General features: G+C 34.2%; 1 protein-coding gene across 1 annotated transcript in view; it reads left to right on the top strand.

The window, feature by feature from the left end:
- LOC150110508 (protein phosphatase Mn(2+)-dependent 1K-like) overlaps positions 1-15,427 on the top strand; it is an 86,401-nt gene that overhangs the window by 6,435 nt on the left and 64,539 nt on the right. Inside the window, exon 2 of the mRNA XM_090400224.1 lies at positions 9,600-9,644. Within this exon, the coding sequence (XP_090256350.1) occupies positions 9,600-9,644 (45 nt within the window). The remainder of the gene's footprint in view (positions 1-9,599; positions 9,645-15,427) is intronic.

Genomic DNA, 15,427 nt, shown 5'->3' with positions numbered 1-15,427 from the left:
CGCTATTTTCACTATCCTGAAATTAAACTTATATTTCTTTAGCTGCAGTTCGTCAGCTATCATCAGCAACACTCCTTGCCACATTCTTTTCTCTCTGTCTTTCCTGAATACACTATACCCCCTCACATTCTATCCCCTAACATCTTCTGTTAGCCATGTCTCACTAATGCCAATAACCTGTGGCCAGGAATAACTAACCAAGACCAAAAATTCCTGCTTCTTATTCCGAATACTCCTGGCATTAGAGTACATAAAGTGCAAAAGTCCCCTATCCCCCCTATTTTGACGCCTGATATAAACTATCCCATTTTAGTTTGTTATCCTTCGTCCTAACTCAGGTAAATTATACACATTCTTACACTCAACTGCCTCAATGATGTCTGCATGTCCACTTAGCAGCATCCCCACCCTCCCTGAAAGCTCTTGTTTCCCTGATTCTGCACATCCACTTTCACTTCATTCACAAACAATTTTTCCAGTTTCCAATTCACCAAATCCATTCAGATGCAAACCATCCTTCTTGTATAAGTCCTCTTGCCCGTCAAACTCACTCCACACATCCACAAACTCCTACATAACCTATGCATAAGTCATTCGCAATTATGGCCCTCCTTCTCAGCTCTACTCTGTCATACCGTGGCAACCGACTAACTATCTTAACTCTCTCACTCTTTTGCTACCGCTAGTAATTCTTTCAAGTCCTCCCTCATAGCAAATTTTTCACCTTTTAAATCATTCGTTCTGGCCACTACTATCATTTCATTCACCTTATGCTTCTGTGCTCTAATAGCCTCACTTACATTATTCATTTTGGCTCCCGGAACGCACGATTTTGTCAAACTCTCATCTATTACACCTTTTACTACTGACTCACATATAACACTTGCTCTTTAATTTTTCTTTCTCTCCCTATCATGTTCTCATTTATCTTATCACGCACTTGCTTTTTTTGTTAGCTGATCCACTCGGCAGACATTTTTGTAATCGCTCTAGCTGCCGCTTTGCCCTATGTATCATTCTGCGCAACCAAGCTATCTCCCTCATTGCAGCTAACTCTTCATTTTTTTTTATCAGTCAAACCATTCTCTCGCCCGTACTTTTACTTTCACCATCAACTATACCACTTTTAAACTCACTCTCTATGTTATCTGACATTACATCACAATTTTCTATCGCATTCTGACTCTCATCCACCACGTCAATCTCGCGCCTGAGACACACAGATTCTCGCTTTCATGACACTTTCCCACTACTATTGCTCTCAAACCAAACTCTAGCCGCTCTCGGCGAAGCATACATTCCACAGACCTTACACCGGACGAATTCCCTTTGGTTAAATTCTTCAAGCAAATACGGCGTTTTGGACGCCATTGCCTTTCTTCGCTTTGGTGCCATGTGCTTATCAAAATACTAAATTAACTCTATTTAAAACAAACTTTTTAAGCTAAACTAATTAACTCTGCAATATATTCTACTTCTAGCACAATTTTTAAAGTAATAACGCAATTTTTTTTAAAAAAAACTAAATAACTTATCTTTCAGAGCTCTTCAAATGCAGTACTACCATTAACACGCTCTCTTACCTTTTGGAAAGCAGTTGGCTTCTGCACTTATGAGAGTACCTCTAGATGTGAATGCCGCAGTCAATTTATTTTTGAGTGACAGGATTAAAAATCAGTTTTGAAGGAAAGTCCTTTCTTGCTAACACAAAGAATTGACTAATTCCAACTTACTAAAAAAATTTAAAAAAAAAGCCTTGAAAGTGTTGCTGTAGGAAAATGCAATTTTAGTCCGAAATTATTCATGTGACAGTCCGGTATAATGGAAGCGTTACCAAAAATCTCCCAAGCAATCCAAAGAAATAAAATCTTCCCTTTAATTCCCAAAGGATGTATCAGTCTTGATATCTTTACACGTCAATAAACACATGGGTACATTGGTAGCCATTTAAATTGAAATAACATTTCAATACCATTGAAATATGTTGGATACAAAGCACAGATTATTTTATAAACGCTCTTTCTTCCGGTGATCTAGAGCCGTTGGCAGCACATACCACTTTTACAAGCTACACAGGCAGCTATGTTATTCAGTTTTTAAAACAAAAATGGCATTTTTACTTTTGGTCACCTTGATGTATGGTAGCTCAGAAAACACTAGCGATTGTCCAATATATATCGTCAAATGTTTTCCTCACCTCCATAAAACTTATAACTGGCTGAAGAATAAATGATGTTAACAGATTAGAATACTTCTGCATCATTATTTTTAGTCGTGATGACGGAAGTTGATATATCGATTTCTCAATATAATATATTGAGTAACATTTAGCAATGAGCTCTTCCACATCTCTATTTCTGAGAGATGTGGTGGGGAAAATTTTCTCAGAGAATGTTTATGGTGAGTATGAACAGATATTTATTCCAGTATGGCTCATATTACTTCTTTGTCTCTTTTAAAATAAATCATATATAACTGTGTTTTACTGCAAGAGTCCAAGGAACTCAATGAGTTCATTGACATCAGAGGAAAGAGTATGGGAGACAGCTGCAGCCATTTCGTGATCCTAAACTTTAACAGATATATGATATATTATTATCTGAAATAAAACAGGTTCTGTGGAAGAAACTTTTGATATATATATATATATATATATATATATATATATATATATATATGATTAGTACTATTAACTCGGGGTTGGGATATGTTCATTTTTCTAAATTAACTGACTTAAAACCCGAGAATTATAACACAATGACATTTATTTGAAAAAACGCAGTGTTTCGTCAAGAACGACTTCATCAGGCGATAAGAACATAGAAAGATATTAAAAGACACGAAATTAACATTGACACACTCCAAAGCTATACAATTATAAAGCCATAATATTCGACTGTAAATTACTGTTATTATGAGCTTGAACTACAGTCCGAGTTAAAGTTCTATTGTTGTACACCTGTGCGTGTGTGGAATCACGCGATCTCCAGTATCTAATAGTAGAGTTGAAAGAGTCAGGCAAATTATAGCTAAGATTGCTATTCATGTGAAAAGGGTCCAAGGTGATTTCTTTTGACTCGACAATGCGCCGCTCTACTGATTCAGGCGTCTTGGTGAGTTTAATATTTGGCGTCATCGTTAAAAGCTTATGCGGGAAAATCTTCTTCTTATATTAAAAACTCAACAGATTTTGCCTCTAAAATAAAGGACCTAAAACTAAAATCTTGTGACATCATGGTGAGCTTTGACGTGGTAGCACTCTTTACCAACGTTCCGACACAGGACGTTCTCCATATTTTAAAAAACAAGATTTCAATTAAAATGTTCTCTCTGTTATCTCACTGTGTAAACTCTGGCTATTTTGAATTCGAAGGTAAACTATACAAACAGGTCAAAGGATTAGCTATGGGAAGCCCCCCTCTCTCCTGTGTTAGCCAACATTTTTTTCGAGGAATTTGAACAAAAAGCAATCTCCTCTTTTACTTTAAAACCGAAAATTTGGCTTAGATATGTGGATGATATATTCCTCATATGGGAGCATGGTACTGAGAATCTTCACAAGTTTCTCGACCACTTAAACAACCGCCATCAAGATATAAAATTGACTATGGAGATTGAAGAAAATAGTTCCATCTGTTTCCTAGATGTTAAACTCACCAAGACGCCTGAATCAATTAAAGTCTCTATATTTAGAAAGCCAACTCATACAGACAGATATTTGCATGCGTCATCCCATCACCATCCAGCGCAAAAGTTGGGTATTATATCAACTCTAGCGAAAATCGTGCAAGATCTGTACTGTGAGATGAAGAAGAACTGAAAAAGGAACTACAACATCTTAAATGGACCTTTAAAAACAATGGCTACTCTCTAAAAAATATTAACAGCCAATTATCCCAGCGTCAACGTAGCAACGTAGAGACACAGGACGACTCCAAAGGTCATATCGTCTTGCCATATATCAGCACACTGTCCAAAAAGCTGAGAAGAATTCTAAAGAAGTTTAACATAAAAACGTGCTTCTCAACTATGCCAAAAATAAGATCACCCTTCAACAACTATAAACAACCTCACAATCTTCTACAATTCCCAGGTGTATACAAGGTCACTTGTGAATGCGGAAAGCCTTACTATGGGCAGACAGAGAAATCTATCTTACTACGACTCGAAGAGCACCAGCGAGACATTGCTTATAAAAGAACCAGAGCAACTGCTCTGTCAAGCCATGTCCTGTTTTCAATAAACACGAACAACGAAAGCCACCAATATGAAATAAACTGGACATCAACTTCAAACCTACACATCTGCCATGATGAAGTAGAGCGGCGCATTGTCGAGTCAAAAGAAATCACCTTGGACCCTTTTCACATGAATAACAATCTTAGCTATAATTTGCCTGACTCTTTCAACTCTACTATTAGATACTGGAGATCGCGTGATTCCACACATGCACAGGTGTACAACAATAGAACTTTAACTCGGACTGTAGTTCAAGCTCATAATAACTGTAATTTACAGTCGAATATTATGGCTTTATAATTGTATAGCTTTGGAGTGTGTCAATGTTAATTTCGTGTCTTTTAATATCTTTCTATGTTCTTATCGCCTGATGAAGTCGTTCTTGACGAAACATGTTGCGTTTTTTCAAATAAATGTCATTGTGTTATAATTCTCGGGTTTTAAGTCAGTTAATTTAGAAAAATGAATATATATATATATTATATATAACAATCCTTCTAGCACTTAACTTCCAGAAGAAATACTGTTATAAATTATAAGCCTTGTTTCATCAAGTTTCCTAGGCGTATACAAGTAATTATATATATATATATATAATTTTACTACTTAAGAAAGTTCAACCATAGAATTCGCGCTAGATCAGACATGCCTACTAGGATTTAGCACCACCAGAGGAAGTTGTCTATCTTTTCTATGATCTCTGTTTTTTGATCGCCACGGACTTAGAAAAATACGGTGTTTATGTATTCATTTTTTATTTTTTTTCAGACGTTGAGAAGATTATGGGATACAACAGACTGAGTGACATTTTTTCACACATATTGCATGAAGTAATGCTTGAATTGCTGGTACATCAACCTACACTTCGGGAAATTAAGAAAGTATGATGGACATAGAGAGCTAAGATGAACTTTTTATAACTCATTAATTCCAGACAGATTGTCCACAGTAAGTAGTATTGCTATTATATTATTTCCAAGCCTCATCTCATAAGGTCAAATATTCACAGATCACAATAACTATTGTACATGTCTCAAAGACATTCAGGTTTGAAGCACTCACAACCCACTCTGGAAATGCATTCCTCTCATTCACAACTCGTATGGGCGCGCCAAGGGTATTTGCCGCTCGGGTGCAAACTTTTATCGTCCGCCCTTAAAGATATAACTAAAAGGAATTGCATGTAGCATTTATTACAATAAATAAAATAACAATTTATGCAAACCAAGAGTTACATATCTTATTTATGAAAAACACAGAATACATAGTTTCGTATAGTTATTTTTAACATTTTTTCAAAAACAAACAAAAAAAAAAGAACAACAATTATTTCTTAATATAAACAAAGATTAATTGCATCACAAAAATTGGATCACAATCCACTGTATTTGCAATTTCGGTTGCTTCCCCTAACATATTTTTGAATGCCTCATCTATTCTACAATCCTTTAAATAATTTTTTAGGTCTATCAACATTTTCATTATTGTAGACATAATTACGTTCTATTTTTGCATCAAATTACTAATGACATTAATTTTCAATAAAATTGGGTGCCATATAACAAGAGAACTTATGAATTTGAAAGATTTAATTTTTAATGATAATGATTCAGCTACGTTTCTTGTGTCGCTATCTCTTGATTTATCTTGATATAAAATGTATAAAGTATCGTATATTTTTTTCTAAATTATATTTTAAAGCTTTTACAGCGTCTATGCGGCTTGACCATTTCGTATCACAAACTTTTTTAACAGTAAAACTTGCATTCCTCTTTTAAAATTTTCCAAAGATAGGCTGATTTAGAAAAAAAAAAAAATATATTTAATGAATTAATGAAAAAAAAATGCTATTTCACGCGGAACACTCGCAGAAGCATTTGCAACTAGATTAAGCGTATGAACGGCACATGGTGCGTAAAACGCTCTTGGGTTCATATCTAATATTCTCTTCTGGAGACCCTGATTTTTTCCATTCATATTTGCCCGTTATCATATGCTTGAACACGTAAATCGTAAAGATTTATATTTTCTGACTGCAAAAAATCTACAACGAAATTTGTTAAACTTTCGCCTGTTGAGTTAGTAATTGCATAAAATCCTAAAAAGTGTTCTCTGATTTCTATTTTCTTGTTGTCATTATCGAGGTAAACAAATCTTACAACAATACTTAATTGATTTTCGTGAGATGCGTCTGGAGTGGTGTCTAAAATGATAGCGTAATATTTATTTAATTTTAGCATCTTAACAATATTAGATTTTATTTTTTCCCCAGTTATTAAAATTATTTCATTTTGAATTTTTTCGCCTAAATAATGTGGCATTTTGTTCTTATGGGTTTGTATTCGACTTATATGATTTGCATCCTTTCTTTTAAGCTTACACGGTGATCCGAATGCATTTTTTTGAAAATTATGGAGACAACTACCGTGTTTGAATAAAAACTTTAGTTTAATATAACTAAAATCTACAATCGCCGTTTCGACCTTTATGTCAAGGTCATCATCTGGAGCATACAACTATACACAGAAAACAAGCTACACTGCAATCAAACTGGTTTGTTAAAGATACTGCCCAACTTCTACAACAATTGTTGGCCTGACCTCTGGTGAAAAAAAAATTATACATCAACGCTAGAGTCCTATTATTAGTGTTATCTATTGGTTGTAGGAGTACATTGGGCGTATCAACACGTATCTATCTATATACACATATTAACATCATGATTATAATTGTACATTCCAGCCAGTTGGTATGGAATGGTTTCTAATGCTAGTTGAAGATTGGTTAGAGTCCTGACTTATGTTGGAACTTATGCATTAGGTAGGCTGAATGTGTGCCATCCAGATCCTTGGAATTTTCATGCCATCTTTGTTGTTGATATTTGGGTGGTTTATCAGAATTTCGCAGGCTTCCTTAAATTTCCTTTCATACTAAAACTAAAGTTTTTATTCAAACACGGTAGTTGTCTCCATAATTTTCAAAAAATGCATTATATGATTTGCCATTACATTATCGATAGCACCGGTAATTAAAAAATTACCGTTGCTATCTTCAAAAAGTTTATTACTGTTACCTCTGAAAGCTAAATTTTGTCCTGCTAAAAATTGAACTGTATAAATAATCCTTTCTATTACCGATTTCGAACGATTTTTTTCTAGTTTTATTAACTGTTCATTTACCGAATCTATTGTATTATTATTTATAAATGACTTTTTAAAATCGATCCATGACTTGTAACATTTGATATGTGCTTCAATTTTTTCATGGTGCCCTAATGTTCTCGGGTAAATGTTGGCAATCGCAATAACCAATTGTATCATTGAACGCATTAATTGTATCGTTAAAAATTTTACAAGGAAAACAATATACTGAATTTTTGCATTTAGAATGCAATAACCAATTTCTGTGTACCTTTTTGTTATTACTTAATCGTTTATAGTAAAAATCTGCTGAAAATGATCTGGGTTTTTTTTTTCATCTTTTGGAAAATCAATATCATAAATTTGTTTTGGTCCAACATCTATCAGAATCATTTTGAGATTATCTGTTATTTTTAAAGGCCACTTTCCTGGATCATTAAAATCATGCTGAAGGATAGAATTCATGAGAGTTTTCGGTTGTTATATTTGTATTGCACACGTTTTTGTCACCTGTTTCTTCCAGTGAACCGAGTGAGCTGTTGAGAGTTTCAGAAGTGAAAGATGAATTTTCTAAGAATCGTTTTTTTAGCAGCTATAGAATCTTCAGTTAACTGTATGGCAGAAGAAGAAGAATCTTCAAAATTTTCTCGAACAACTGAAGATTTGTCTGTGCATGAAGATGTAGATGCAAAATAATTGGAAATAGGAGTCGTAAATTTTTTTACATTTTCTTCTTTCTGTGCTCTTCGTTTTCTATATTCTGCTCCAGAAAATCTTTTTCTCCCGTCTGACATCTAAAAGTAAGGGTTATTAATATTATATTAGTTAAATTTTACGATGTTGATGTTGAATTAATGATTATACTGCATCATATAATCCAAATTAGATATTAGCCACATAAAATAAATATTTGATATTTGTTTCTTGCCGCCCGGATGCGGTGCACCCTTTGCACCCTCGGGTTGGCGCGGCCCTGACCACTCGCTATGGAAAGAATCTTCTTCACATGACTTTTGTACAGTTTCTAGGGAACAACTCTTGTTCTTCCATCATCCTGTGCAATAATTCCCATAGGCCCCACTCTCATGTTTATATCTTAGTTAATATAAATTCTCCTCCTCCTCTCTCTGCCAACCAAGCGCTGCAGACCACATTCCATCGATTAGTCACTCTCTCCAATGTTTACTTATCACCAATATAACCAGCTGATCAGATCTGTACACAGAAATCCAAATGTGGCGCGATTAGTGCCTCATACAATGTAACTATCACCTCCATGTTGGTAGTCATCATGGTTCTCCACATTATAGCAGTAATTTTCTGGGTAACTTTTGCAGTGGTCCCCTGAACTTCAGCTCCCTATTTACATTCACTTACTTCTACCTCATAAAGGCAAAGTTCCTCCAATATGATAAACCTCACTGAATAATCTCTGGCCAAAGTGCATATCTTTACACCTCTTAGCAACATTAAAGTGACATCTCCATTCTTCACTCCAAAGCACCAGCCCAATTCAAATTCCTTGCATCAACAATATCACACCAAAATTTCCTGATATTGTTTTTCCAAATTTTGCATCATTAGCAAACAATTGAATATCTCTCTACTTACCACACACACACACACACACACGCACACACACACACACACACACACACACACACACACACACACACACACACACACACACACACACACACACACACACACACACACACACACACACACACACACACACACACACATTAAACAACAGTTTTTCCAGAAAAGAAACCTGTATAAATAACTCGCCACTACCTTTTTCGGACATTGCATCCCCATGTACAACTCGCTGGCGTCTATCAGTCGACCATCCAAGAAACCAAACTACCAACTGACTATCCATCCTCCGCCTGCTCAGTTTTTCACTAATAATTTTTCATGTGATATTCAATGAACTGCTTTAGCGAAATTCATGTAAATTGCTGTATATGCATCTCCTCTGCCCAATACACTAGTCACCCTATTATAAAATGTAACTAAGGCACTAAAACCAGACGTCTCCCTAACAAATCTATGCTGCTCTTTCGCAATATAGGTTTATAATATAATATGAACCTAAGTTTGTAATTGTAATAATACTTTAATCTCTTCCAAATTAGATTACGTGAAGGCGTTGTTTTTCTCCCACCACATAATGGGAACATTAAATACAGTCGCGACATTTAGATTTTTAACTAGATGTCGCGACGTCTTTAGTAAATATTTATGTCGGTCAGAGATTAGGTAATGTCAAAAGTGCGTTGTTTTGGGCATTTTTGTAATTCGTGTGAATAATGTATTACCAGTGAATGGCATGTAACGCAATTAGCATTTTGTGTGATTTTAATACATTTCTCGTCCAGGTTTAATGAGTTAATAACGTTCACTTTCTTTTTCTTCCAAACTAACATTTTAAATTTCCAGGAGAACAAATATTTTTTATGTTTGTGAGCGACATTGATCTACATTATTTAATATATAAATACTGGATTGTTTTAGTTATTTTATTTGCTTGAATGACCTTCGCTGGTCAGTCACATTGTAATCAAAACATCTAATCGAATCAAAAAGTTGTACTACACCTTAATGTTCAAACTACAAGCAGCTCTTCGTTAACGGGAAGCAATAGTTGCAGAGCCAGTTGTGGGTTTTCAGTGGGAATAAATTAAAGATGCCAAGAAATGATATTCTGTTTAATCCTTAATCCAAGTGTAAGCAAATAACGTTTGCTCCTGAAGTATTTTCAGGACAGGGTAACTTATATATATAGGCTATTAACTCGCATCACTTACCTTAGTATCCCATTTAATGGGAATAATTTTTGTCTTGGTGTAATTTATTGAAATTATATTTTTTTATAACAAGACCATCTATTGTACATTCATCACACATTTTTTAGTAGTGTTAATTGGCAACACCATATAAGAACAAAATAGGTTTGGCATTTCTGAAGGTGCTAATATTTTTTGCTGGATTAAAACCAGCATCATTAGAGTAAAAAAAAATAAATAAAATTCACTGAAGATGGTACCTTGTGTCACAAAACAAAACATACCATCTTCATTCCAATGGCCATATGCTATCTATATGTGTAACTCTAGACTTGTTTCTCTGTTAATAGTGTGAACTCTTTCTGTTAGTTATTATGTAATTATAGAACTCCTGCATTATTTGCATATGCTGAATCATGAAGTAAGTGCAAACCAATCATCATCAAACCAAAATCTGACTTTAATAGGGTCAAATGCAGAAAACTCACCTCCTGTACAAATAGCAGTTATGTCTTCTAGCCACTTGTAAGAATCACGAGGCATAACTTCTGCTTATCTGTTTCCCACCAAAATGGCATTCTTGCAACAGCACTTGAAGATACAGCTAACTTTCCTTATAGTATTTTCTAGTGCCAGCAGAAATGACCAAGGCAAATCACCTCCTACCATATTATAAACAGTGTATCAGGTGCCTTCCATAGTCTTTATTGTCATCAGAAGAATCTTGAAGCTATATAGAGAAAAAAAAAAAGTATTTTTGTCCCAATTTCTGCATTTGTACTCCGAAGTTGATCTTCAGAACTAACACGTGTTTTTTATGCTGACCAGGCATCTATCCCAGTATGGCAGATGCCTCATCTACCTTTGCATGGAAGCAAGGCCTATATTCAACGCATTCAAAAAAAAAAAAAAAAAAAAAAAAACAACTTTGCTGATGATACTTTATTTCACCTGCTCATTTTCTAAACATTAGTGTCTAAACATCTCATGCTTCAAGATTCACCAGGACTCTAAAATGCAAATAGTTGCACCAGTCTTCAGTGAATATGAGGATGACTTGGTCACCTGCAATGCTACCAAAACACAGTCTTGCCTTTTTTTCTCACAAAATAGGATATTAATTCACTTTCCTTACATTAATACACAAATCACAATTTCACTCAAATTTTATAATATAACATCAATTTTATGGCTCAAAAAAGTTCCATGTTTGGACCCTAGAACAAGATTTTTGGGGTGCCTCATGCTTAGCCCACCCATTGAGTTATAATTTTTGATAGTTTTGCAATCTTTCATAGGCAAATATTCTCATGAAAAATAAAATTAAAAAAAAATAAAATAATATATTGCTGGAGCATTATGTTTCTCCTGGCTATCTATAATGCTATTGTCATTCACTGGACTTTGGTGAATTCAAGGTGAATTGTTTAGTATGCCAAACTGATGTATCCAGTCTGTTCCATAATGTTGCAAGACTGAAGATGTATATGCCATTTAAAGTAATTCACAGCTGTTCACTGTAATAAAAGGAATGATATAGACAATAATTCATTTTGTAATTGTATTTTATTATTATTATTTGACACCTCCAGGGAGTCCAAGGACTCATCGAGGGAGGGCACCTGCTCTACAACGTCTCCATCATTCAATCACCAACTGGAATGGATTTTTAGTGACTGTTCATATCAAGGCAGTTGTACAGTATAATTATGTTTTGTCTTTCTTATTATTAAAACAATTCATTTATACCAGACTTCTGCCTGGTACAAATGAATATCACGTGTCTATTTATCTGTAAAGCTGTGCAACAAGATTAGACTCTCTTCTTCCAATTTCATGCAGTAACATTTTTTTATATTTTTTATGAGGAACCCATCCACAAGAGGTTGGTCAGCCTGTAGTACACTAGTACCATGGATGGGCAAAGAGAACCATTCTTGAACCTGAGACGAAAGTCTGCACTGCAGCAAATACTCATGCCAGAATATATATCAGGCTTATAGGATCTTTTAATCATTTACATCTAATGCATTTTTGATATTCTTCAGAGTCAAATTTTTGATGAAGTTATAGTACCTAAATTCAAAGACTATTATCAAATGGTGCTACTTTAAAAATCTAGTGAGTGTATCAAGTTAGTGTAGTGTGTATAACTTTCACTAGTTGTTGTCTTAAACATAATAGTATAAACATAGCTTTGTTTTACATAATTTTGCCACTACAAATGTGTCAGTTGAAACCAAAATTGAAATAATTCACAAAGTGTTAATATTCTAGTACCAAATTTCATTAATTTTTTCCCCAACATGTATGTACATATTACTATCAGTTCAAATCATTTTCCAAGTCAAATGATCGACATGACACTAACAGGTGGGCATATTTTAGTACCCATTTTAAATTCCAAATTTCATTACATTTTATTATATTTCACCATTCACATTATTACAGTATATAATTTAGACTTGTTTTACTCCTTTCTACTCTTGCAGATAATCTAGTTGAACCCAAAACTGAGATGGCTTGATAAATTTTTGTAAGGATTCGAAATATCACATTTCACTAAAATCCATTCCACAGAGTTCAGCAATATTGTGATGAGCAAAATGAATCTACCAGGTGTTCATACAGTTTGTAAATTGCCTCTAAAAATGAGTCATGAAACATTGTCAGGTTGGTCATTTAAATATAATGTTGAATCTCATTAGAAATTATGGTGATGACTGACATAGTAAATTGCTTCTGGAGTGGAGTTAGAAAATTAGGCAATTAAATTTTGTGTTAGTCACAGAAAATTTATCAGGAGAACAGGAATAGGGACTGGACCAGTGACCATCAGTAATTTCTTCATAAGATATATCACGTGTCTATTTATCTGTAAAGCTGTGCAACAAGATTAGACTCTCTTCTTCCAATTTCATGCAGTAGTATTTTTTTAATTTTTTATGAGGAACCCATCCACAAGAGGTTGGTCAGCCTGTAGTACACTAGTACCATGGATGGGCAAAAAGCATAAGATGGCAGACTGTCTGAGTTTGGAGATGCACTGTGAGGTAGTGTTGACTAGTTGCTGCATGCATTTGAATTGATTTGACAGAGAGTTGAGGTATTATTGATGCTAACCTATTATTGATGAACAGCAGCCATAGAAGTATTTGTAGATTTAGGTTGTGGAGAGCAAAGGTGCAGGAAGTTTTCTTTATATTAATTTTTTACATCAGTATAAATAATTGACTATGCAGAAGAAATAATTATGATTATTTGTTCTGTATGTTTGTTCTTATATCTTTATAAGAATAAATAATTTTTTTTAATGTAAACCAAGTGGAAGTGTTTGTTCTTAAAAGGCACTTCACTTTTTTACTTTAGCAGTATATGATTATTCATTTATGTCTAATCTAATGATTCAGTGAATTTCTTATTGTTCAGAATCAATGGCCAATGCAATATCACTCACCCTAGGTCCCAATAAGTGATCAGCTTGAGCATATAATCATGTTGTACAGTAGGTAGAATTTCAAGGGTGTAATTAATTTAAACTGGTTCCAGATAAATATGCCATCAGCAACAAATTCTCTTCTCAGAAAATAAAGCGAGTGCCTGCTGTTCTGTGCCAGCCTGGTTGGGCGAGTGGCTAGTATACCAGCTCTCCAACTAACAAGTGATGGGTTCGAATCCTGCTACGGCATGGATGTATGTAATTGTCTTACCTTGTGTACTGCTATAACCTTTGATATAGTGCAGTATGATTTTTGCTGTTCTTGCACCATTAAAAAACCATAAATCATTGCCTGCTGTTCTGCATGAGTTGGTCAATGAAAGTGGATTTTTCTCCAGTAGACTGACTGCACACAGCAATTTGGAGATGTTCATGCACACACACACAAAGAAAAAAGATGGAGAGAAAGTGAAATGGAACTTCTCTTTCATACAATCCTGACCTAATTCTATCTGATTATTTTGTTTTGATTGGTGGCTCACTTTCTGTACTCTCTCTCTCTGACTCTCACTTTTCATATTGTTTTGTCAGCATTGCTGAAGCTGAGACTAGGCATCAATAGCTATATGTATCCAAGGATTCAAGAGCTATGCCTTTTTAGTATAGTGTAGATAGGTGTGTTTATGGAGAATGATCAATCAAAGCCATTGAACATAATGGCCTGTTGATTAATGTTTTTTAGTTGTAATTTCATGAGGTGCTTAAATAAAAAAAATAAAAATAAAAGCTATATTTCTGAAAACCTCTGGATCACCTTGTAATGGACCTCACAGTGTATAGTATCATGGGGATGATTAACATTTCACATTATTCATCACCCTAGATATTCATCTCTTCACTGTAGTATTATTTATTTTTACTATTATTATTTGATTATTATTATTTTTTTTTTGGTTAAGAGATAGCATGATTGATGGTGGAGAAATATGGTAATTGGTATGTGTTTCAGTCATACCATTTCTTCTCCTCTTATAAATACTGTATTTACTTGAATATAACTCACACTTTTTCCCCAAAAAATTAAAGTTAAAAAACCGTGGTGTGAGATATATTCGGGAAAAAACTAAATCGACTTTACTAAATTTTAATAACAAATAATAATAGAAAAAACTAAATTTTTACTATTATTATTTGATTATTATTATTTTTTTTTTGGTTAAGAGATAGCATGATTGATGGTGGAGAAATATGGTAATTGGTATGTGTTTCAGTAATACCATTTCTTCTCCTCTTATAAATACTGTATTTACTTGAATATAACTCACACTTTTTCCCCAAAAAATTAAAGTTAAAAAACCGTGGTGTGAGATATATTTGGGAAAAAACTAAATCGACTTTACTAAATTTTAATAACAAATAATAATAGAAAAAACTAAATTTTTACTATTTATAAATTATTTATAAAATAAATGCATTTAAATTTTATTCATCATTATTTAAGCGATCGACCGCTCACCTTCAACATGCAATATGTTTGAATCTTTAGCGACAATGTTTTTGTAATTAAATTAAAACAGTCTTCTACCCAAATAGCATCATCTTCTCTCCCATCCAGGACATTAGAGATGGCAGTTTTTTAAAAAATCTTGGCAATTATTTCTTGCAAAATCATGTCTCAAGCTCTCTTAATGATGGTCTTTTAATCTTCCCTGCCAGAATCAAGTCATAGCTGCCCACTGCCACCCACTCAGTAGAACCTCAACCTCATCTCATTCACTGCTTCCCCCCCCCCCCCCCCCCCACACACAATCCAAGAT

Source organism: Typopeltis vanoorti, chromosome 1 (assembly GCF_054136105.1).
Source record: "Typopeltis vanoorti isolate ZY-2024b chromosome 1, IOZ_Tvanoo_1.0, whole genome shotgun sequence".
NCBI classification, from domain to species: domain Eukaryota; kingdom Metazoa; phylum Arthropoda; class Arachnida; order Uropygi; family Thelyphonidae; genus Typopeltis; species Typopeltis vanoorti.
Note: the sequence above shows the minus strand (reverse complement) of the source record. Positions and strands in the feature narration are given on the sequence as shown.